At 41.4% G+C, this 26,102-nt stretch overlaps 1 protein-coding gene across 2 annotated transcripts in view; it reads left to right on the top strand.

Annotated features, from left to right (window-relative positions):
* The window catches only part of LOC116326977 (SH3 domain-binding protein 4), a 46,781-nt gene extending 24,682 nt beyond the window's left edge, over nucleotides 1-22,099 (top strand). For both annotated transcript variants that reach the window (XM_039600106.1, XM_039600107.1), the window contains 3 exons: nucleotides 44-2,400; nucleotides 18,368-18,556; nucleotides 19,375-22,099. In XM_039600106.1, the coding sequence (XP_039456040.1) occupies nucleotides 44-2,400; nucleotides 18,368-18,556; nucleotides 19,375-19,599 (2,771 nt within the window). In that variant the 3' untranslated portion in view covers nucleotides 19,600-22,099. The remainder of the gene's footprint in view (nucleotides 1-43; nucleotides 2,401-18,367; nucleotides 18,557-19,374) is intronic.
* The last annotated feature ends 4,003 nt before the right edge of the window (nucleotides 22,100-26,102 follow it).

Below are 26,102 nucleotides of genomic sequence, written 5' to 3'. Positions count from 1 at the left end.
AAAAATATCACACTTTCATGTTTTATTTATTATTTTTTTCCAGTGCCTTCTCCCAGTGCCTTACGACTGGACACAACTGCCTCCTTTGGCACTGCCAGGGAGGTCGTTGCCATTAAGGACTACTGCCCGTCTAGCTTCACCACCCTGAAGTTCTCTAAAGGAGATCGCCTCTATGTTCTGGACTCGTCAGGAGGAGAGTGGTGGTATGCCCACAATAACAAAGAGATGGGTTACATTCCTGCAGCATATGTGGAGCCCATCAACTACAGAGACTCGTCCTTCAGCGACAGTGGGATGATTGACACTGTGGGAGACTGTAATGAGGAGGCAGCCAAAGAAATGGACCTTCTAGGAGAGTGGGCAGGAGTGATTCTTAAACCAACCACCTTCCAAAATGGAAATCCTTTTGCAACTAACCATACCTCTACAAATCCCTTTCTAAACGGGGGTCCCCAGAGCTCACTTGATCAAAACAGTAATGAAAAATCAGTTGACCTTCTTCTGTTTGATACCGTCACTCCATCGTTGCCCAAGTCCACCAGTAGCACTGCTGACATTAATGGTTTTGGCAGCAGTGTTATCAGTCTGAACCCTGTAAGTCCTGTGGGGGTTGGTCAGGTTATACGCAGAGACAACCCGTTTTTTAGAAGCAAACGTTCCTACAGTCTGTCTGAGTTATCCATCCTGCAGGCACAGTCCGATGCTCCTCAGGCCTCTGCTAGTTTCTTTGGAGCCCTTAAAGCACCAGCGCCAGAGCAGTTCCAGAGCAGGGAGGATTTCCGGACTGCATGGCTCACGCACCGCAAGTTGGCCAGGTCCTGCCACGATTTGGATTCCCTTGGCCAGAACCCAGGCTGGGGCCAAACGCAGCCGGTGGAGACTAACATCGTCTGTCGACTAGACAGCTCAGGCGGAGCTGTCCAGCTTCCGGACACCAGCATCAGCATCCATGTACCAGAGGGCCATGTCGCCCCTGGGGATACACAGCAGATCTCAATTAAAGCTCTGCTAGACCCGCCGCTAGAGCTCAACAGTGACCGCTGTACCACTGTCAGCCCTGTGGTGGAGATTAAACTCAGCAACATGGAAACCAAAACCACTGTTACCCTGGAGATGAAAGTGTCTGTTGTGGTAAAAATGGAGAGCAGGCAGACTACTGAAGTCTTGTGTGTACGAAGTGATTGTAAAGAGGGACCTTACACTCCTGTTCCTCAGGCATACATGTATGGAGACACAGTCCAGGTGTGCCTGGATAACCTTGAACCATGTATGTACGTGTGTGTCGTAGCTCAGGCTCAATCCTTATCTCCAAATTCCACAGTTTGGGAGCATGTGGTTAAGAAGATCACTTTAGGAGTGTATGGTCCCAAACACATCCATCCATCCTTCAAAACAGTGGTGGCTATGTTCGGCCATGATTGTGCGCCAAAGACGCTGTTGGTGAGTGAAGTTGGCAAGCAGGCCCAGTCTGCACCACCAGTTGCTCTCCAGCTCTGGGGCAAACACCAGTTTATCCTGTCCCGACCGCAGGACCTTCGTGTTGGAGTTTATTCCAACATGGCCAATTATGAGGTAAAGGCTAGTGAGCAGGCCAGGGTAGTTCGAGGCTTCCAAGTTAAGCTAGGCAAAGTCAGCAGGCTTGTCTATGTCATTGCATCACGCGCAGACGATGTGTCGGATTTCACCCTAAGAATCCAGGTCAAAGATGACCAAGATTGTATACTGGCCCAGTTTTGTGTCCAGACACCAACACCGCCACCCAAATCAGGGCCAAAGACATCAGCGCAACGGCGATTCCTGAAGAAGAAGGAAGTTGGTAAGATTGTCTTGTCTCCTCTCGCCATTGCCACTAAGTATCCTGTTTTTCAGGACAGGAGAATAAACAACCTGAAGTTTGGAAAGTTAATCAAAACTGTCATACGACAAACAAAAAATCAGTACTTGCTTGAATATAGGAAAGGAGATTTTGTAGCTCTGTTAAGTGAGGAGAAGATCAAGCTGAAAGGCCAGTTGTGGACAAAAGAATGGTACATTGGGTATTATCAGGGCAGAATGGGACTTGTTCATTGTAAGAATGTGCTAGTGGTCGGCAAAGTTAAGCCAATTTACTTCACTGGGCCTGACCTCACGACCTCATTGTTACTTGAGCAGATACTGAAGCCCTGCAAGTTCCTCACATACATTTACGCCTCTGTAAGAACTATATTGATGGAGAACATTGGCAACTGGCGAGCATTCGCAGATGCCCTTGGATATGTCAACCTACCCTTAACGCATTTTTGCCGCGCTGAGCTGGACAGCGAACCAGAGAGGGTTGCATCAGTGTTGGAGAGGCTGAAGGAAGATTGCAACAATGCCGAGAGCAAAGAGAGGAAGTCCTTCCAGAAAGAACTCCTGACGGTAAGTTACTACCTTGGCATCCTCCTCTGTAGCAGTGACATAGCGTTTTCTTTGAGCAACTGATTTGAAGAAATGAAAATTGTTCTTTTCTGTTTTAACTTTTCAGTTTCATTTCGATACATTATGGCCTTCATTGGTCCAATTAGAGGCATTATTTGTTCTTTATCCCCTTGGTTGGACACTCGTTTCTTAAAGCAAAATTATCCCTCTGCTGTGTTATCTTCCCACAGCTGCCTTAGGCTTTAGGCTGTGGTCCAGTCTACTGATTCTGCTGGGAGTGCAGTCAATAACTGCTGTGTAGGCAATGGGGTCTAATCAGGACCGAGGAGCTATGCAGAGCAGCAGAATACTTTGTCCCCATGAGTATGCTGATCGTACAAATCCAATAGATAGCATAGACTGCACTAATAAATTTTTTACTTTATGTGCAAATAAATCAAACACGAGGAAAAAAAAAGTGTGAACAGCTTAATGAAACTGGCTCTTACTCTGGTATGTACACTAAGACATTTCAGGAATGGAAACAGGCAAATTTAATATACTGATACAATAATACTGAATGAATTAATTCTGTGAGGCTAACGTGTGATTGATGATGAAAAGTAACCCAAACTATTTTTTGGTGAAAAATGTATGTTTTTCATTTGTGTCAGTTCCAATTACTATGTTTTTGACCAGTTGTTGTGACAACTTGGGAAACAAAATCACATATTCTTAGGTTATCATTAGAGGTTAGGGTTAGCGATACAGCTCAGCCAGTTAGAAAGAAACACAGGTGCTTGTCAGCTCATAACAAAAACCCTTTCCTTTACGTCTCTTTTTTCAGTTGGGCCTTAAGTAGAATATCAAATGTGGAACGCTTCAGCCAAGTTTAACATTTTTAGGGATTTTACTGGGGCTTTTCTTCTAAAGTGAACAGATGTGTCTGCAGCCTGGTCATTATGCTTATGTATTATGTTTTTTTCTTTTCAGTGCATTCAGCCTTTTTTTTTTCTCAGACAAGGCCAAAATGCTGAGCTGTGTTCACTGTAAATGTGCAAACCAGCTCTGTCTGGCACTCGGTTGTGCATCTTCTGTCATGGAAATGTGGATTTTCGCCTCAGCGCCTCAGGCTGTCTGGATATCGAGCCTCATCCTTACATGCCTAAACACACTGTTTGTGGAACTGTGCTCCGTAAAATTTGGCATTTTTCATTTTATGACTTATATTTTACACGTCTCTGTGCCCCTGAAATATTACCGCCTTTTTAGAGGGCCGTGTCCCCTTTTGACTTGAGGCACTGCTTCTGTACTTTGTTTCTGTATCAGTACATTATCCTCCTGAGAGTTTCTCGGAGGTCACAGACATCTTACAGCTGAAGTAACGCCGAGCAGAAACACTGTAATTTACACAGGGTTGTAAACACTAGTTAGAAACATTTATAGACAGAGAAACTGCAGTATGGAAAAGAACATAATAAAAGGTGGTGACTGAAAATATGCCCTGCTGGGTAGTTTGAACATAGGCCTGTTTTTATGTTATTCCTGTCTGGATTACACCTAAACTACTGGTTACTCTCAGGACAATCAAAGCACGCAATGATCACTCAGATTCGGTATCACGAACGGTTGTTTTACCAGCGTAAATATTCTTGTTTGACCGATGTGCAAATACCCCCGCCCCCGGAAAGCAGAATCGTTTGCGTGTGTGAGCCTCAAGTCGAGTGAGTATAAAACCATTGTCAGATGAAATCTTCCTCTCCTCTGGAAAGTGAGCTATTTTCTGTGTCAGGGAGGACATTCTCCAACGATTCGCCTGTGTGCCATTTGACGTGCCATTTTGAAGTCTATTTTTAGAAGAAAGAGAACCAAATCAAAAGCACTGTGGTTGCACCAAAGAGCAGCCTTTGTGTTAAAATGTCTGATGCTTTTTTAGTGTGCTTTGATTATTAGTAGAGAAAAGGAACATCATATGCATATATGCACACATCCGGTCCTGCAATACATTTTCCTTCGCAACGATTATGAGCTTCAGTTTAAGCTGCACCTGTATTGCAGAGGCACAGAAGGTTATGTGATGATTATGTTATGTGCTTATATTGTAACTTGGCCACTGATGTATCCTGTGTTCAAGAGTCTGTGCTTAAGGTGACATCTTTATAAGCCATGTTTTGGTCCACCAACAGTCCAGAACTAATTTTCTGTAATTTAGAACAGAAACTGAGCAAATCTTCACACTGGAGAGGCAGAAAGAAGAGAACGATTTGAGACTTACTTCTGCCATGTGAGTAACTTGCAGATCTTTTTAAAACCATAACAGGAAGGCAGAGCAGCAGGGAAGTCTGTCACTCAGACTAATTCCCCATACGTCTGCATGATGTTTTATTCAGGAGTAAAATCAGTACGGGCTGTACTGCTGGGCTCATATTCATATAAATCCATCTATTCTTTTCTTACATTTTTTAATTTCCACAACATGTTGGATTGTCTGAGTGTTTATTACACTTCAAACCCATCAGCTGGTTTCAATTCAAAATATTATTTTTAATATTACGACAACCGCGGGTATTTTCTGGCGCCACCATCAGGTCGGAGTGTTCTCTTTCGTGATAAATGACATTCTGTTCTGTTAAGATAAATCTATTAACTGACTGAACATTTTTGATGTTTTTTCTTTATTTGTTCAAAGTATTATAGGTAACATTTCAACATTACAATATCAAAGCATGACTTGACCAGTGCTACATAATTTGCTAGTAACCACACTAACACATACTGTAATGTTACAACATAAGTGCAGGATGTGCAGAGTTATTTTTAGTACACCTGTTACTAACAGATAACAGTATTGACAGAGACGATACTAACAGATAACAGTACTATTTAACTTGAATTTGCCAAACTGGATGACGTGGTAGCCAACTCATCTAGCGGGATGTTTGCAGTTAACTCTACCCAGGGAAAATAGAAGAGTTAGCTCGAACACCAACACCAACCTTCCAATCAGTTGGTTACTCAAAGCCACAGCCATCTCTTTGCACAGGATTACAAATGAATTAGTTGCAGTGGTTACATCTCAAGTAAAGGATGAGACAGCTGTTTAAATCTTCCATCAATTCTGACAGCCTTGGTAAATGGTAAGCTATGGTAAAATTAGTATTTTCACATTGAGTTTGCCTGATCAAACAAATGAATGAATTGATATAACTGTTAACTGCAAGCTTAATTCTAAGTAATTCTGAAGAACTAAAATTGGTTTTCTGCTGCCAGGACCATGAAGCCATAGGGTTTTAATCAACTCTTTAACACCACTCCTGGCAAGACTAATAGCTAAACTGCCAGTAAGGTTGCTGAGTGTAACTAACTTTGTGTAACTAAGTTTTTTGTTGTTGTTGTTGTTGTTTTAAAAGTAGTCAGAATACTAAACTAGGATTAGAGTGAATTTTTGGGGGGTTTGCTGGGAGTGATTTTCAGAGAGCAATACAGTGCATTCTAGTGGTTTTTCCATAAGGTTTGTTTATATCAACAGGCAGGGACAAGCCTGACATCTCTGTCGATACCTCGGGAGTACAGCTGGAGATTTATTTCAGCAGTCTCTGTGTGACTAACTGGGAGTCTGTGATTTTATCAGTCATTATGAAAAAAAAATCTGTGTTATAATGCTGTAAAAATGTCTCATCTAAACAAAATAAGCATTTTTTTCTCATAATAAAACAGCCATAGATGGTAGATGTTTTAAAGGAAGTAAAGGGGAGACATGCTGGGGACTACATGAACATTTAGCACCCTAAATAGTGTAATAAATGGGGAGTGATTTCAGATTTATGGAAAGCTCAGTTGGCAACAGAAAAATAAAGTGTCATTATGTATAAAAAAAGAAAACATTTACACCATCAATGTACTTTTCCTTTACTTTGTCTACAAACCATTTATTTATGTAGCAGCCAAACAACCATCATGAAGCAAACTGGGGTGTGTTTATTATTATGCTCAATTTCACCCTTTCAGATGCTGCTTGGAGCTTTAGTGAAGTTTTAAATTATAAAAAGTGCTTGACTATTATTTCATTTAATACATCTTATGTGGAATTGTTTCAGTGTGTAAATACAAATAGTGGTGTGAATATAGCTTCCATCACACATGTAATAGTTTGGCCCTGCAGGACAGTCAGATGTGAGTTTTGCTGGTATGTCAAGAGAGTTTTGTTGTTGTTGTGGATAATGGAAATGATCCAAGTTATGTCTGTTGGATCTCAAACCTGCAGATGTTTCCTGCCTCATTGTTCCCAAACTAAACAGAAGATGCAGTTGTGGACTAGCAGGCGCCTGCAATCCATACGACCCCATTGTCCTTCCCTTAGTCTTCCTTGACCCAGACCCTGCACATAGGACTAATCTGAACTTGTCTGAAGCAGGTGGATGATGTCTATGAACAGATTGATATTTTAACAGTAAAAAAGAGCAAATAATCATTTGGTTACAGTACTGTGCAAAATGGGAAATAGGTGCATTAATTTATTAAAAGATGTGCAAGTATATATGGAGCTACAGTATATATATATATATATATATACAGTATATATGGTAAAGGCAAGTTTGTTCAGTTCGTATGAGCTTGAAAGCCACTATTTGCGATGGCCACTTCCAAACCCCAAACTTAGGCAAGCTTTCTTATAATTACTTTAAGTAGTCTTCAGGAATACTTCTCCCAGCTTCTTGGAGGACATTCAAAGCTCTTCTTTGGACGATGGCTCCCTTATGTTCTGTGCTCTATCAAGATGATCCTGCAATGCTTCTGTAATGTTGAGGTCCACGCTCTGGGAAGGCCAATCAATTGTTGATAACATTTGTGTGGTTGATTTGCGTATATTCAGGTGTGCTTTTTACTGCATGTTTGGGATAATTGTAATCCAGGAAAAATGAAAGCATTACCAGTCAGATGCTTTCCAGCTGAAGCAAATCTGACTGTACTTTTCTGTGCTCAGAATTACTTCAATTCTGACAAAACCCAGACATTACTGGCTGAAATGGGCTGGAGGTGACGAGTTTTAACAAACACATGAAAAGTGGGGTGAATTTCATGGACCTTGTGAGTTTAAGAATAGCTGCATGATTTATAAGTCTTTCAATAACAAAATAAAACAGGGTCCGATAATATGGGAGCCATCTTCCTAGTCAGTTTTGAGTGGAATCTCTCTAGTAGAGAGGCAAACTTTGTGACCTGCCACATAGTTGGGAGAGGAGGGTCCTCCTGTGGTCTGCCAGTTGTTTGTTCTGCTCTGCTGTCTAAAGAAGCACTGCCTTAGTCTGATTCCAAATCCTATAGCAGTGATGTAGGTGGTGGTGGACTGATGGCACTGCCAACTCTTGCTCCTTGGTTTGAAACGGGGATGCTTTAAAGACTCTCATTCCTGTTGCTGATGGCGTGAGTGTATTGCATGTGCACTCAATCCAAAGCAACTGTGAGCTCTAGGTAGACTGGTTGGAGAAGGCTGTACAGTGCACAGAGCTACACCGCTTTGTCTGGCCATTTCTTTGGGGTAAAACCAAGAGGAAAGGCTAACCTAAGCACCCAGCGTTTTACAAAAATCCTTGCACACCTTAAATGACTGACACTCACAGTCTGAACCAGTGTCATTAGGAATGCTGGGAAGGTGAAAAACATGGTGGATCAATAAATTATCTATCTCTAAGCTGTTGAGCAATTTAGAAGGTGCTTTGAAGTGAAAAGATTTAGAAAATCTTAGACTTTTACAGTAACAAAACCTATTCCAATGCCAGGGTCTTTTGGTAGGGACCAGAGGTTATAATAGATCTGATGGGGGTTGTAGGAAGGATTTATTTAAGGCATAGACCGAGCAGGCTGACACATAAGAACAAACCTCCCTTTCCAGAGCAGGCCACCAGAATGTTTGTTTAATAAAGTTTCTGGTTCAACTCACTCGAAGATGGCATGCAAATCTCCCAGCATTGAGCTCATTGGATTACTTGAGAGTGAATGGAGGAGGGAATATGAAGGCAGTTGGGAGGGCCGCCTCCTGGGTCTGGATCATGTTGTCTAGTCTTGGTGGACTGTGGCTTCATGTCAGTCTCTCCATGTTAGTTCACCCATATTTATGGGAGGAGCATCGGGACATTCTTTGGGAATGTGCGTCTGGTCTTATATCCCTGGAGATCGAGCAATAGGTAAAAGGAAATTTAGAACACCCACAAAACAGTCCCTACCCAGCATGACAGGGCTCGACCTCTTAGAGCAGGGGTGTCAAGCTCCAGTCTTCAAGGGCCAGCATCCTTCTTGTTTTTGAGATATCCCTGCCCTACCTGCTGCTGATTACCTGGATCAGGTGTGCTTTGCCAATAAGAAGGAACCAATGTTTCCACTCCCTCTGGTGCTAGCTTAATGACAACATCGTCGTTCTTTTCAGATGAAGATAGACAGGATGTAGCTTACCATCTGAGGCAATGTTCTGGGAGATTGATTGAGTAAGGGAGGCGTCTACATCAATAATCTAAAAACCTGGGGGAATAGTCAGGTTTGGAAGTCTGTATCGGCTTCTGGAGACCAGAGAAAGGAGAGAGTTGGTGTGGTGAGCATAGCTAGAGGAGCCAGAGTTCTGCTGTAGTTCTGCTGCAGGAAAGCAGGGTAACTAACTGATAAGCAGGCAGGTAGGTTGATAATCAAAGTCCAATTCCAGTTTAACTTGGAAGTCAGTTGTGAATTCTTTTTGGGGGCCACATGGATATGAAGCACACACTAAGAGTTTCCTAAAGATGGAAACAGCAGGTATGTATTTGTGAAAAAAACCAAAGCATGAAAAGAAGAGCCTAATGTTACAGCTACTGAAGCTGAACTTGCTGGGGGAGGTGGATGGGAGAAGCCTGCCTTTAAAAGCACAGAAGTGTGATAAAGAATGGGCATGAGGTGTGTGCATCCAGCTGCTTCACAATCTTATTAACTTCCGTGCACCAGGGCGGCAACCTGCACACACACGAGAACACTCTCCAGAGCAAGAGAGTGTGACAGTAAGGGTTTTGTGACAAAGATAAAAACATGTCGGGGGAAAAAAATTGAGATGTAGGACGAAAAATGTCTGACACAGTGTAAAATCACAGATTTCTGACTTTTCTGATTTTCTTTCATGAAACCTGCAATTAGGTCCAAGTATAATCAAGTTTCTGTTAAAGGTTCTATAAGTGAGAATTAGAAGCCTAATATAATCTAGCAGCAGATAGTTTTTTCCTATGAAAATATACACAGGAGCAGAGAATGAAGTCACTCTCCCTCTGTGTGTGTGTTGTAATCTGAGATTTTTTTATTGTATGTTTTGGTAGCTAATCTGTGTGTGCATGTCGGTGCATGTGAGACCTTCCCTGTGAAACTGTTATGGAAAAGCAAAGAGAGAAAATGATGTGATGTGGTTTCATTTTCAGCTCAGTGTTGATTCTGCTGGTGTTTTCCTGTGCTTCACCCACAGCAGCAGGAAAACCTCAGCAGACGCTTTCATAGTGTCGGGCTGGACACCAAATCCATTCAGTGTCATTTGGTTGCATTCTGTTCACCAAGAAATTAGATTGAAGAGGAATTTCTGCAGCTTGAGGGTTTCAAAGTCTTGTCATGAACTGTATTTGTTTCTATTAATTTTTCATGCTTTTATTCAAATTGTACAAAGCTATTATAAAGCAGCACTTCTTAATCTTCAATAAAATGCTGTAGATGCTATGCAAGCATTCAGATTTAATGTTTTGGGAGATACTACTGCTGTGAACCTAAGAAAAAGAGCAGAAAAGTAGAATTTTAACATATAACCTAAATCATTTTATTTTTTAAAGCTGCAATTCTACTTTTCTAGGGCGTTGCAAGGGATTCACATACTTCAGACACATTAAGGTTTCCTGATAACAGTACGCTTACATCAAAGAGCGAGACATCTCCCTAAGGGGTTGGTAGAGACCCACCCATATCAAAAAAATTGAACAATATTTATTGGTGTTATAAGAAAATTACATGATTTCAACACTATGTTGTCCTAAACTGAGTGCTGTGTGATTGAGAAATTCTGGACAAGTTTTTACAGGCTCTCTCTGTCCTGCACTCCCCTTTAAGTTTCTTTTTAACTCACTCCATTCCTCTCCCCTTATCTGCTCATGGCCTGTTGTAACCTCTCCCTCAACATGATGTTTGGGCACGTTCAGGTTTTTACACTAAACTGTAAACCTGCCTGCTAGATGCTTACTCAGGCACCATTCGTTTGCCAACATTGATTTGCCTTTGCAGTAATAGTGTGCATTTTAATGGAAAATGGCTAAAGCAGTAGCGATGTTAGGAAAATCTCTCTGCAGCTTAATCATAAAAATCTGAGGGAATAAACTTGTAAATATTTAATGTTTTTCTGACAAGTTAGTGTCAGAACCTTTCTGTCTATCTCTTCCGCACAGAGTTGGAAACTGATTAAATCCAATTTTTATGATAATTTGCCAGCATTTGTGTTAGAAATATAAATGACAATGACAAAACATGTATTATTACAACTATTAAAATTCTTTTGCAAATGCAGTCATTTTATGTTATGACAAGGATTGGATGGTTAAAGGGAAATGTATAGACACCTAAGTCTATTACTTAAACACATTAACCTTACGTCTGAAAGACCCCTGGCTCGATTCTGAGGGGTACAAACAAACCCAGCCTAACTGGGTCTCACATTGCTGTAGTCCTAGTGCCTCTCCCAAGCCTGAGTAAAATGTGAGGGTTGCATCAGGAAGAGGAAAAACACGTGGCAAGTCAACATGTGGATCCATCCACTGTGGTGGCCTCTTGGGAAATAGGGGATCAGCTGAAAGTACCTTCTGTTGATGGTCATTTGCAGTAGTAATGCAACAATAAATGTAACAGTGTTACACACCATTATCATCAGTGATCACTTTAAAGAAAGTAGTAGAGTGTGATGGACCTCCTGTGGTGCTCTTAAAATGGGTCTTTAAATGACTGAAAAGACCAACTCCACAGACCTTTTCAGTGTGGACACTGATGTGAGTGTGCTGTAGCTTTTCTGTGGCAGCTTGTTCATTTTCATTGAAAGAGTGAAAAAAAAGAATCTCCTTGCAACTTTGTGAGGTATTCCCAGTATGATGTGTAAATTTTTTTGAGCTTTCTCCAGATATCCTCTGAGCATCATTTAAGTCTGATTAGGCTTTTGTGTTTCCATCTCTGGTGTTTCCCGATGGTGGCAGGTCAGTGCTGGCTTCCTCAGTAACACTGATGTTAGTTTGCTTTTCTTGTCAGGACTTTCAAATGCATCTCTGATATTAGGATTCAGGGTTGCTCTGTGCCTGCTCAAAGTAGTTGAGGTCTGTGGACCATATCAGTCTGGTCAAGATAAATGCCTTATAGATGAGTAGGGTACTTCCATATAAACTCAGGCAAATCTAAAAAAGGAAAGTGTACAAAAATATTCAGAATCAGTTATAGTGAAGTGGTTTCAGTATATTTAATGAAGCCATGCAAAATGTTACTCTTAATACTGTAAAATTATAATGGCTGAAAAACATATTAAAGCTGTACAACCAAATAAACTTTGAATCCAATTTAAGTATCACAATATAGAGATCTAGAGATTTTTTCAGGTCTTTTTTTTTCTACATTCATTCACAGCAACATTGTCAAGAGCTATATCATAGATTCAATTAAAAAAAACCACTGGTTTCTATTACTGTTTGACATAGAGCAACAGAAACCAACGTCCGTATTATGGTGTGAGAAAAGATCAAAAAGTCGAAAATTTCATGACTTATGTGAGCATGTGGGGTATGCGAACGGTCTTTGATGCCACACTCATCTCCTAGCTTTCATTCCTTTCACTCAGTACACTAAAATACTGAATTCCCGCCACGATAAGTGGCTCACTAAGTTTAGTATGTAATAAACACATTTCCTTCTGTCACCCTTAAAAAAGACTGTGAGCTTTGCTCTTTTAGCTGAATGTCTTCTGTTCAGCACCAAAGAAACCCCACGTCCTGTTCTTCCTTTCAGTCAGATGCCGGTGTAGAGATTCCACAAGATCTTGAGGCGTGAGACCACATGGGGGCTGGGGTGGGGGACCTCTGTTGTATCTCAGAGCTAAAAGGGGATTTTCATTTCAAAGCTCTCACTCAGCTCTGCAGCTGAACATCTGACCCCACTGAATTACTTGCAGTGAGATCAGTGGAGCAAATCGAGCTTGGGAATAATAATAACATCCTATTTCTGGAGGAGGGCTCTGTAAAAATGGCTAGGCCCATTATATGCGATTTGCTCTCTGCTATGCCATTTTTGTACACAGATCAGTCTAGGGGTTTTTTTCACCATCCCTGGCCTCCTTCCTCTTTTTTTTCCCTCCCTCCACTTCCTCTTCCTCCCCCTCCTTCAGTGGTTGGGTGTGGTGAGTTGCTGCTTCTGGAATAACTGTCTGAACAACAGCTCGCTTACTCTCAGGAGATTCCGCCTTTTTGGGGGGAGTTATTTAAGAATTAGGAGAGTTCAGATGCAGGGTGAAAACCAGCAGCTGGGCTCTCCAATCTCACCAAGGTTTTGGTTTTTGAGGCTGATGCCACTGCTCGCAAAGTGGTAAAGAGAGGAGAAAGAACAGACAAGAAAGAAAGAAGTGCGCCTAAGATAGAGCGCAGAGGCTGCAAATGGGTGAGGTGGAGGAAGTCAGATGGAAAATGAAGATGGGATAGAAAAATAATAAAGAGGAGATTGAAGTGGAGAGATTGACTGTCAGTTTTCTAGGTGAGGGTAAAAAACTGCAACAGGACAATGGAAGAAACAAATCATTTATCAAAATTGTCATTGCTGGTCACACCTAAGCTTCAGTTTGGCTGTTTTCTACAAGTCTAAAGGCACCCTCTCTCTCTGTGTGTTTGTGTGTGTGTTTTGGTGTGTAACAACAGACACCGAAACCACCCGCTTCGTTCGTTTCCACATCGCCGTTATCTCTGAAAATATGTCTGCAGGAATTTTCTTCTCATTTTGACAAGCAGATGATTTATGCAGCAGGGAGAGCTGCAGGGCTTCAGAGCACTGATTGCTGAGCTGGTGAAACAAACTCGGTGGCATTTAACAAACACACACACACATTCAGAGAGTCCCATAACACATAAAGCAGCTGACATTTTGGAAAAACACAGCACAGCAGTTGATTCCTCTATAGAGGCAGAGTATTATCCCACTGCATAGAAGCTTTTTAAATGGCAATAATGACAGTGTGCCCAGCTCGGCCTTCTGCAGTGCAATTATTAGTTTAGAATCAGACTCGGTGACTCGTGAGGGAGCCACGCTCTGTGATAAATACTTTACAACACGCCATCAAAAATTTACAGCAAGGAGAATATTTCCAACCACCAAGACGCCCCAAAAAGAGACCAAAGTGCGGATCTACAGAACATCTTCTTTAAACTCAGACAGTGAAATGGACCTCATTACTGCGGGGAAAAAACATTCATAGAACCTGTACTGTGTCTGGAGCTACACCAGCATTACAGATCACATGTAAGATAGGGTTACAGGCATCATGCCTGTAATGGACTGAGTGGTCATTATAAGGACCATTGCTACAGCCAACAGTTATTACACCACTGTGCTACTACCCTAGAAAAGTGTGATAAGATCTACCAGGTGACCAATGACCTGTCTAGGGTTAGATTAAGGGTTTTATTAGGTTTTGTTTTAGCAACATGCTAAATAGGCACATTTTCAGAAACTAGAAGATGTTGCATTTTCAATGAAGTTTCAGACTTTTAAAAAGGGGTGGTTGTTAACGAAACCCTACCTCCAACCCTAGCCCTCACTGGGTCGCCAATGGTAGGGAAGGTAGCACCAGCAGGTAGGCTGCTTCAGTCATTCACATTCAGTTCAGATGCCCCTGTGGAACAGCAAGTGATTAGCTCACTCAGCATTGCTTTGTAGCTGATATGTGGTTGCTAGGGGACAATCCAGACATAAGCAGCCTAGGTAACCCCCTAATCTATATACCAACCTTTCATATGTCAATCAGCAGTATCCTTTACTTTTGTTGATAGTTGCTTCAATTACTTGACTTCAAGCTATGAAAACATTAATTCTGGAGCCGCCCACTTTGCACCAACAGCAGTTATTTCATTCCCTGAAGTTGCTAAAGCCTCTTTTCCATTAGTACCTACTCGTCTCGGATCGACTGGTTTTCCATTACAACCCAGGAGTACCTTGTTTGCATGCTTGTCTGTGCGTCCCGCTACACAATAAATGTGCAAGATGAACGCTACAACAAAGGTGGATATCGAAGCGAATATATACCTGCTGCTCAGTCTGTGGCTTTTCGTCAGCCTCAGGGACCACAGCGTTGTTTTTTGTAGCAGTTGGCAGTTTTGATTTTCGTGAACGAGATGCTCTCATGACTCATCGAGTGAAGCTACTGACCAGCCAATCGGTGGCATGCAGTCTGACAACGTCACATTTTAGTGCTTGTTTGGATTGCTTGGAACCCCAGCCGAGCAGGTACTAAAGAGCTACCTTGTCCCATGTACTGTGACCTAGGGCTGTGCGATATGACCAAAATCTCATATCCCGATATTAAGACATCTATCGTCCGATAACGATATAAATCACAAAAATGTAACATTTTCTGTAAATTCTGTGAATCTCGGGCAGCTCAACTTGCGTGAAGTGTTTCCAGCTGGGCGTCGCGTGCATGGGAGTCGAGTGTTTTAACTGATGCATGAAACGATACATTTTTAGACATAAGTTGTAACGGCCGCCGCTTTCTTTGTGAGTATTTATTACACAGCGTGCTGCGGGGAAAGCCTGTTCTAACGTTTGAGTCTAAGGTTTATTTTTTTAGCACCTGACGGCTCTTTTTGCTTCTCATCCATAAATACTCTGCATCTTTCACGTGATTCAGTTTATTTTGAAAAGTCTCAACAGGATCTTGAGCTTTATTGTGAAAGGTTTATGTGGAAAATAAACAAGCGGACACAAGGTGGTTTTACCGTCGTTGTTGCTAACGACAACGCATAAAAACAAGCGCTTGTCCGTCTGTAGTGTGGTTATATTAAATATAAGAGAAAGAGAGAACTTTAGGAAATTAATATAGCCACTACAGTGACCATCAAAATAATGAAAAATATTGTCGTGTTTATTTTATGACACCACGAAACAAACGATTGAAACGATAGACGTTTTTATATCGTCATCCGATATATATCGTTATATCGAACAGCCCTACTGTGACCTAATGGAAAACCCTGAAAACCGTGGCGAGTTGATCGGAGTAGGTACTAATCGAAAAGGGGCTTAAATGTCACTGACTTGTATGGTGTGTGGTCACCACGTCACTGCGTCAAGTCACCCTGTGTGAGCGCCCCTTTAACCCTTTGTCCACAAGTAAAGTATTTTCTCATTAGCCATTGCTGTGTAGCTTATAGTTGGTACTAAAGTGGCTGTTGGTGACCCTGTTGTAATGGTAGTTGCTTCAATCTTGTAACCTCAAAGCTGAGATTCGTCTAACTCATGAGCCTTCATTGGAATTCCTCGGTCTCTGGTCGCCACATGGCTGTGTGCTCTGCGGCAGGACACAGGGTGGTGTGTTAGCTCATTGTTCTTGGTTTTTGTGCTGTTGCATTTTTATCTTTATAGTGACCAGTCGCTTCTTTTTATGTTTATTGTGTCATGTGTTTATTTTCTATTTTTGTGTGTTTTCATAAAGTTCCTTGTCCAGAATGTGAATATTTATTCTCTTTTTTTGGAAATACGTTAAAACGTTAAACATTAAAATACCAGTATACAGCAAAATAAAACATCTCAGTTAAACTTGCCTTGTTTATAAAATCAAAAACTCTGAACCTACGAAATGCAATAAATATGTGTTTATTTTCCTAATGTTTGCTGGACTTTGTCAGTCCAACTGTTTCCACCGCAGTAAACAAATTCTAATATTGTTAGAGACTTAAAGTTGTGTTTAGACAGGAAGTGTTCTCCTTTATTTTGGCAGGAATTTCCTGTTGTTATCTAGCAAGGAAACAGGTGCTTGTATTGCTAAAATCCTTTTCCCCTTAACATTCACAAAGATATCCAGAAAAATACCAAACAAACATTGTGTGATTCTGTCTGTCACTCAAAGTCCAAGTCAAACTTCAGCTGCAGATTTTGTCCAGAAGTGTCTGATCGACTCAGTTTGCTTCTCCGTCTTTGATGTAATGTGGCGACAGATCAGCATTCCAGCAGAACAGCGAAACGCCGTCTGATTGGCCCCCAGCTGCCGCTATCTCATCCTCTGGTCTCGTCTCAGAGCGAGAGAGGCTGCTGGAGCATGACATCTGCATTCCTTACCCCCTCCCCCAGTCTCCCTCCATCCTCACCCCAAAACCACCCCCCCTCATATCCTGTCGTTCCACACATTCCTGCACATCCAGCTGAGGTCCAAAGTGGAGCTTTAAACTCACCTACGCTCTGTTGAGTCTGCAAGTCAAAGGCTGCATCCGAGTGTGTCCCGGCACTTCTGTCTTTGTGAGGACACTGGGAATAGAAGGTTTTTGGTCCTCATTTTGTGATACAGTCTGAAACAGTTTGCACGCATTTCTATCAAAAAGAAATCAGTGTTGTTGGCACAAACCTGGGCCTAAAGTTAATATCAGTGCTGTTTGGCCTTCTAGCTTCCGTAAAGGGCTGGATTCAGACTTAAGTTCAGACTTAGTTCTGAACTTGCACTGCTTGAAGATTAGCACTCCAGGTGTGACATCCCTCTTTGTTGTTTTGTTTGACACGTTTCTCAGTAAAGTACTTTGCACCTCGCGGGTGCCAGTTCAGCTTAGTGTGTTGAGTGGGTGACCACATGCCACACTGCTGAGAGCAGCCAGCCTGGGTTCGAGTCCAACCCGTGGCCTTTTACCACATGTCTTCCCCTGCTTTCCTGACCTTTCTTCACTGTGTCTAACAAAATAAAGCTCAAAAAACACTTTGCAACTCATTTTATGAAAATTCCTCCATAAATGGATATAAGCCTCTAGAATACACTGTCTTCACAAGTGTACTCATAAAAGTCAGCACACATTAGTGGAAATGCGCTTATTTGCATGAGACTCATTTGGATTTGCAAATCTGCTCTGACATGCTGCAGGTCCTCTCCGCCGTAGGAACACACCGAGTCTCCGCAGTCTTTAGTTTTCCCACAATCACCAGTCATCTGGGCAGAATTGACAGAGACAGAGAGGTTGCAGGGGCTGATGGGAGGGGCCGGGCTCCTGTCCAAACCAGTTAAATTCAAACAAACAGGAGTCACTTTAGCGTCGTGCATTTTTCTTTCTTAGTTTTTATTCTCTCTGTCCTCAGTTGTCCTATTTTTAGTTAGATGAAAGTCAGATAATTACTGTTTATTTAGACCCAACTACATCATGAACATGGTAAAAGACCAGAGACATTTTTGACCAGATTGAGGAATTTTGTAAGAAAATGTTGGGACACTTTGGACATCAGACATGTCACTGTTGTGTACTGGATCTCATATTGGATCCTGTGTGTATCAGTGTTGAGCAGCTGCATTCCTCACATAAATCCAGACATGACATATGCTACTGAAGCAGCACAAGGCTCTCACTTCTACATCCAACACAAAGCTCGTAAAAAATGCACAAAGCTGAGATTTGCAGTGGGTTAGAGAGGCCAGCTGTGGAAAATAACATGGGATCATGTTAGTGGACTGAAACCTGTAGATGTGCATTTATTTATTAATTGTGTCTTTGTAGAGGGTGATTTCTGTCAGGCGTCTAACCCTACCTTACAATATAAAGCGCCTTGAGGCGACTGTTGTTGTGATTTGGCACTATATAAATAAAATTGAATTGAATTGAAATTGAACACTGATTCCAAACCAGAATTCTTCAGAATCAGGAATTGAATCTGAATCGACCTCCATCACTCAAAGTTGAATAATTTATTTAGAACCCACGTCCGAAATCTTCTCCCTCTCCTTTCTCTGCAGGCCCTGTTGAAGATGGACTGTCAGGGTCTTGTAGCCCGACTGGTGATGGACTTTGTCCTCCTCACCACCGCCGTGGAGGTAGCCGGCCGCTGGAGGGAGATGGCCGAGAGGCTCGTCAAGATTTCGCGCCAACAAATGGATGCTTACGAGGCACCACACCGTGACAAGAACGGGGTGGTGGACAGCGAGGTATGCATGTCCTAACATCCAAAAAAAAGATTTCACACAACAACAACTTCAGTTGCAACTGGCAAAAACAACAAATCCATTCTGTACAAGCCTGATTAGCTTTATTATGTTTTAGGAGTGAACACTCAGTTATTTGCTTGTCTGTTGCAAATAGCACGGTGGCACGGTGGTTAGCACTGTTGCCGCACAGCAAGAAGGTCCTGAGTTCAATTCCACCATCAGGCCAGGGTCTTTCTGTGTGGAGTTTGCATGTTCTCCCGTGTTTGCATGGGTTCCTCCGGTACTCCGGCTTCCTCCCACCGTCCAAAGACATGCAGCTTGAGGGGATAGGTTAATTGGATAATCCAAATTGTCACTAGGTGTGAATGTGAGCGTGAATGGTTGTCTGTCCCTGTGCGTTGGCTGGCGACCTGTCCAGGGTGTACCCCGCCTCTCGCCCTATGACAGCTGGGATAGGCTCCAGCGCCCCCCGCGACCCTGAAAAGGATAAGCGGAAGTGAATGGATGGATGTTTTAGGAGTGAACACTCAGTTATTTGCTTGTCTGTTGTTTGAATCTGTAGCATTAAGATATTCATGTTCCCCAGAGGATGAAATCAGCTGACCTAAGCAGCTCAAACTGTAGGTGATTCCTGACCTGATTATTGTTTTAAAGGAACAGTGAGAGATCTTGAGAAATACAAATGTTTCACTTTTCCCTTCTGTCAAAATCACAAGAGGACAGAGTGAATCTGTATCATTCTGTCAGCAGATGACAGTTTTCAGACATGTCAGTGTCCCAGGAGATCATTAGACGTTTGTTTCTCTTCCTGTTTGCAGGCTATGTGGAAGCCAGCGTACGACTTCCTGGTCACGTGGGCGGCTCAGATTGGTGACAGCTACAGGGATGTGATCCAAGAGCTTCACATGGGCCTGGACAAGATGAAGAACCCCATCACCAAACGCTGGAAGCACCTGACCGGCACACTCATCCTGGTCAACTGCTTGGATGTCCTGCGGAGCTCCGCCTTCAGCCCCTCTGCTCAGGACGACTACGCCATCTGAACCCTAGCATTGCCACACACCAGCACACCTTGCTCTTCAGGAGCAAATTTTTTTTTTCTTTTTTAAAGTTGCACCGTTTGAAATGCTGCATATCAGCTGTTTGCTCACTCTGAATGCCACTACTGCTGTCGTACGTTGTTGATTGTTCCTGCAGCGTTGCCTTCAGCTCTTCGTGCCCAGGGCAACATCACCAGACAGGCCCCATGTCCCCAGCAAACAACACAGTGCTGTATGGAGCTCGCAGTATTCACAGAGACTCTTTTAATAGCTTCAGTCTTGCACAGTTATGTATTTTTGTACTCTTATTATGGCACAGCAGTTTTTTAAGCAACCATTTGGTTAAGATCTGTGGATTGAATGCCAAGAAAGACATTTTTATTAAGAAAAGACATTTTTAGATATTGTATCCTCATATCCTCACGTGTCAGATCTGTTCTATTTATTTATACATTAAGAAGCATCACCTTTGGTCTGTCTTCAAATATTTTGGTGTCCTCTATTTTCGAAGATCTGAGACTGAAGATGACAGAATCATCTATTAATATTGTACACTCAGTTTTACACTGAAACGTGCAGTGTTTTCATAGAACATGAATCAGTGGATTTATTAGATTTAAACTGATTATTAATTTCAGCAAAATTTAAAACCCTTGTGTCAGTTTTAAATCATCTTTTGAGTTTTGGGCTCCTAAAAAATGTTATTGTTTTCTGATTAAATTTATTGTAACAAACTTGACCTTTTAAACATCAATTGATAAATCAGCCTCGACCTGAGACATACTCACTTTGTTCTAGTTCACTCAACTTGTCCCCAACCTTTCCAAGACTGAGAATGTCAGACATGAACATCCTCAGTCCATGTTTGACATAGAATGTACTCCCGTTAGGCAATTTTGAGCATGTTTAACCCTCCACAGTCCAGTTTGTGTGAGGAGTGTGAATGCATCGTGGGAGAGAAAGGTCTCTCAAAGAGTCCTGAATTAAAATCTGTGCAAAACTTGTGCAGCAGACAAGATGGTAGTAGAAGTCAAACTGTGGCGAGCTGCTTAAAACGTTATTTTCAGACAGAATCATTTTTTAAATCAAGTGGGTCTTTACATGTAGTTTTTATTCCCTGCAGATGATTGAAATCAAAGTTAATTTAGATAATCCACTCAAATCTTATGGATCACCACAGCAGGTCTTTTGTCTCTATCTCACCCAAATAAGTGCCTGGAGGCATTTCAAATGAATTGCTAAGTTATGAGACTCTCTTTTAAAGGAACTTCAACAGGATGCATGTGACTTGCTTGCTAACGTTAGGTGGTCAAATGCTTCCTGCTGCCTTTCTTTGCACATCTGAAAAATCTCTGTTTCAGAGTGGACCTCAGTTAATTTCAAGTAGCATTTTGTGAGTTTATACATGGCCTTACCGCAGCCCCTCAGTTCCTCCTCTGTCTGAAACAAGCTACTTTTGCTCTCTGTTCACCTCTTTAAGCCAGCTTTCCTCTGATTGGCTGCCCCTCGTAAAGAACGCATGAACAGCAGATAGGTGGAGCTTCTATCCTCATAGCCTGAGATGTGAGCGTAGAAACACTGCTTCATACTGACATTAAAAAAGCACCAAAAGTAAAATAAAATGTCTGAAAGAGTATTTAGAGTAGCATGAAGCCTGAGCTTTTGACACACAGGGATTCCTTCTACATATGCTGACCTCATTATCTGAAACCTTGGCCGTGTTCATTGTTAGTAATGACCACTTTCAAAGAAAAAAAAGGGAATAGCATAATTGGTTTACCTTAAATAACTGCTAGGTTTGTGAGAGAAAACTTTGTAACTTTGCATTGTGCTTTGGGAGAGTGCTTTTGTTCTACTACACGGTAGTATCATGATGAAGTGTGTGTGTGTCTGCAAGTGGGGTTTAGATGCTAATTTTATTTCAGGATAAAGTAAAGTCGAGGAGAAGAGCACTGGCGTAAATTATGGGGAGAAAACTGAAGCATGTTTAGCCCTAAAAGCACAAAGTAGAGAGATGGAAGGGGGACAGTGGAGATGGGCATGATACACTGTGTCCGGTTGAATGGGGACCTTAAACTGAACTGGCTGAAATATGGGTCACAATAAACTAAACAATCAAGAACACTGACTGAGTGTTAGGATTGGTCCATCAAGGATTTACGTCTTGATTAACGATTACCTTGAGCCTGTACCTCCATATAGTAACCAAACTCGCATCTCTTAGTTCTGAACTCTCTCATCTTTGTTATGTCTTTTTTTTTCCTTTCTGTGTTTTTATAAAGCTTGCCAAAAATGAGTAGAGCTCTACACAAATAACCATGTACAATGTTGAGACCACTGTTGTAATGACACTGTCTATCAAAGCTTCTCTAGCTTTCGTCCCAGTGCTGCATACTGTATAATGTGCTAGTGACACAGCCAGTGTTGAGTTGAAAACCTTTTTTGTGACTGCATACTTTTACGGAAGAGACTCTAAATAAAATGTAAATATTTGTACACGACATTTGTGAGAATTGACTTGCTGCTGGCTGCGCAAACAACCCCCTCACCCCCACCACCATCACCAACAAACAGGGCACCAGAGTCAGGAAACTTCTTATCTGAAGCATGGGAGACAGGCCGTCATGTTTCAGGTGTTATCAGTGCTCTGTTTGTGGAAAAAAAAAAACAATGGCTGAGAAAGTGTGCAGTTGAAGGTGGTAGGGATGCAGGAGAGATTCTGGGTAGTTTCTGGCTATACATAGCAAGACCAAGAGAAACTAGAAGGGTGGCTCAGGTAGCATTAAAAAAGGGTTGATGATCTGTACCAGTCCCTGTTCTCATTGTTGAACTGCTCTCATTATACTGTCCATTTTCTTAAAGATGGGGGCTGGAGGTTCTTGATCACGTGCATAGAGCAAATCACCAGTGTAGATGACCAGGAAGGCTTTTATAGTTTCCGCAACTGCAAATTTACTGGGGTCCACTTGGGTCAGTATGAAATTAATTTTGTCATCAGTTGATGAGTGTGAGTTTTAGCAGCCATCTGTGGAAGGACCATAGTCTGCAGTGACAGCAGCTGTCCATGCCCGTCTTGGTAATCAAGTGTAGTCCTCACCAAATAAAAGACTATCTGGACTGAGGATTTTAACTAGAGACTTTAAAGGAGAGACATATAGAACTCAAAAATTCCTCAACATAAATGTACTGGAGAATACTGGAATTTTGGAATGGCACAGACTTTATAAGTATAATTTCCTGGAAAGTTACTTTGGTGGTAAAAGTAAAGTTTTTTGATTTCTGCCTTTTCAGTTTTATGGCTCTTTGACATCTGAAATTTAAGCTCATTTTGATAAACTGCTCAGTCTTCCAAGAATGGAAAGATTCTTGTCTTGAAGAAAACTATTGTTAACAGGCCTGACAGCATGTGTGCAAAAAGTTGGGAGAAGTTGGGCTAATGTTAAAATGGTGCATGGCAAAGCTAAGGTCTGAGTTAGTCAGGCCTAGATCTTTATGTTACCAATCTCATTCAGCGACAGCACACAACTTCCAAAACCACTTGCAGACCAGTTGGAGGAATGCAGTTTTTTTCCCCTAGCAACTCGTGGTGAATATGGGGAGTGTCACTGATCGGTGCATGACTCAATTAGCAATTAATTTCATAGCAACCGTCAGCAACCACTACATCTGTTCAGGCAATACTTATTTTTGCCTTGCAACTGGTGGTAGCCAGGCAGTTGCCAACCAGTCTCTAGGCCTGTGTGATTGGGCTTAAAGAGTCTCTTGGAAACTGGCATCTCCTTTGAAAGAAACTTTATGGACTTTAACCCAGAAACAGCAAGAGTGATTGTGCCAAGGTGTTTGATAAATTCTGTGAATTGGTGACAAAGAAATTGCAGATGCCTTGCTAGACCCAGATGCCAAAATGTGCTGTCAAAAATACAATGTTATGCAGAATACTAGACAGAAATAAAGCAGTGCCTTGAAGTTTTAGTTTCAAAGCACATCATGTGCCTTGGGCACTAACAAATACTTTTCTAGACAACCAGCTTCTGTCTGTGTCTCCAAAATTCACAGGTCATATGTTACTAATCACTTGTTACATATAGTAGTACACCAGCTTAGTGTTATGTTGAGATGAAGACAGCTAATTATAGAGCATATAAGCAAAGAGCCACCAGATCTTGACTGAGCAAAAATGAGTGTCTCTGCTTCTTTACTCAGATAATTGAGAGGATTTCCATATAAAAAAGGTCTGTAACTTTGTATCTCATTTTCTCTTACCATTCCTTTCTCTATCCCTTTCTCTCTCTCTCACTCTCTGTGCCATAAAAGCAAGCAGACATTAATTAAATACACAGATTAATGGAGGAGAAAAAAGAGCCAAAAGGAGTAGAATTAATTACAGTAGGGTATGGGCTGACAGGCTTCAAATCCCTGCCTGGAGTGCCAGTAATGAGCTCCCCCAGGGTGACAGGGCTTACAGAACAGCACACAGCTCTGTACTTAGCTTCAAAATCCAGGGATAATCTGTACAAAGAGACGACTCACTCGACATGTTGACTTTTTTTATTGTCGTGTCCAATGTGTCCGGGATGTTCGTTCGCTGGGGTTTAACATTTTTAATCATTGCACTCAATAGGCATAAAGCTTTGGTTTCCAGAGAAACATTCTACTGTTTTATATTACTAAGTGGATTATAGTCTAAGCCTCATAAATGTCTGCAGGTTCCACAGTATGCACAGGTACAAACCAGAAAAGACATGTTAAAAGCAATGATCTGCTCAATTTTTGCACACTTTGTACATTTTCACTGGGGTTTGAGTCTTTATGTCTTTGCCTCTCGTTCTGCTCATGCTTGCTGAATGACATTTCCATTTCCATAATGCTGCTTCTAAATTTGGACCCATTGTGGTGTGGCGCATGATGCAGGAAATCAAAGTTCTCTAGAAATGTTGAGAAGCCATCCATTGCCTAAAATCAGAAATCTCTAACCCTTTTTTACCACCAAAAAGTTGGGACGCTGTGAAAAATGTAATTAACTTATACACAGTAGAACATAAAAAACTCATTTTGAATTTGATGGCCAGCAACACATCTCATACAAGTTGGCACTCAGGGAAAGAAAAAGCTGGAAAAGTTAGTGGTGTTAAAAAAAAGCAATGTAAAAATACAAAGACTGAGTATCTCATCATCTACAGTACATAATGTCATCAAAAGATTCTGAGAAGTTGGAGAAATCTCTGTCTTCTGAAAATCAGTGGTGGATGTTTGAGATCTTTTAGGTCTTCAGGCAGCACTGCATTAAAAACAGACGTGATTCTGTATTGGAAATCACTGCATGGAATCAGGAAAAGTTCCAAAAATCTGAAGTAATTGGCCATGAACAGAGACTTAAAGCTATGAAGATGAAGCTGTATTTGAACATGAGCCAGGAACAACGCTGTTTTCTCTTGGATAAAGCTTAGTTAGTTAAAATAGACTGCAGCAAACTGGATAATTGTTCTGTGGTCAGACAAATCGACACTTAGATGGATTCTGCGCTCTTTGGATTACAGAGCAAAGCTTTTAACAAACTTGCGGCTTGCTATCAGCTCTTATTTCAAAAGCCTGCATCTGTGATTATAAGCTGCCAGTTCAATACAGCTTATCGAATGGGCAGCTTGCACATGTCTAAAAGCACCAAAGGTATGTACAGGTTTCAGAGCAACATATGCTCCTATCCACACTTTGTTTTGTCTTGTGTATTTCAACAAAACCATGTTAAACTGTGTACTGCATCTATTTCAAAAGCATGGCTTCATAGTAGAAGAGTCTCATCATAATATTGAGAACATCATTACACCAAACATATAACATAGGTGATCCAGAACTGTTAAGCAGTTAGAATCCCACATGAGAAAAGAATTGGACAATTCTTGGTTCCAACTTTATTCAGACATGTGGCTACCATAAAATTCATAAAATGGGCTAATGATCTTTCAGTGAGATAATATTTTAGAATTCTTTCTAATATTCTTAAAATGGTACGTTTTCTCAGCTTAAACATTTGATATGTTTCCTGTGTACTACTATAAGTGGAATGAGGTTATGCCATTCTGTCTGTAAACATGGCAGATCAAAAAGTTTTGAGATAATTCTGATAAAACTTTGTGTAGAGTGGGCTCATGTTAACAATCCATTACAATTTTGCATACGTCCACCAAGGTCTTATAGGTCAACTTAATGATTTATTGGCAGAAAATAGACAAACAGCCTTATAACTATGTGAATGAACAGTTGTTAGCATTCAGAAGCAGGTTCAGTTTAAGGCAATACATTCCTTCTATACAAAGTAAGACATAACTGTGATCTCTAAACCTCTTCTTATACAATAAGGACTGAAAACTATAGTTATAAGATTATGGAATTTGTCACAGATAAAGGAATGATACACTAATACACACTAATTTAAAAATCCAGTGAAGGAATTCAACAAGTTCAAGTCCATCCAAACCACACTCCTCAGACATTTTATTAGCTGTACC

The sequence above is a fragment of the Oreochromis aureus genome, linkage group 16 (assembly GCF_013358895.1).
Source record: "Oreochromis aureus strain Israel breed Guangdong linkage group 16, ZZ_aureus, whole genome shotgun sequence".
Lineage (NCBI taxonomy): Eukaryota > Metazoa > Chordata > Actinopteri > Cichliformes > Cichlidae > Oreochromis > Oreochromis aureus.
Note: the sequence above shows the minus strand (reverse complement) of the source record. Positions and strands in the feature narration are given on the sequence as shown.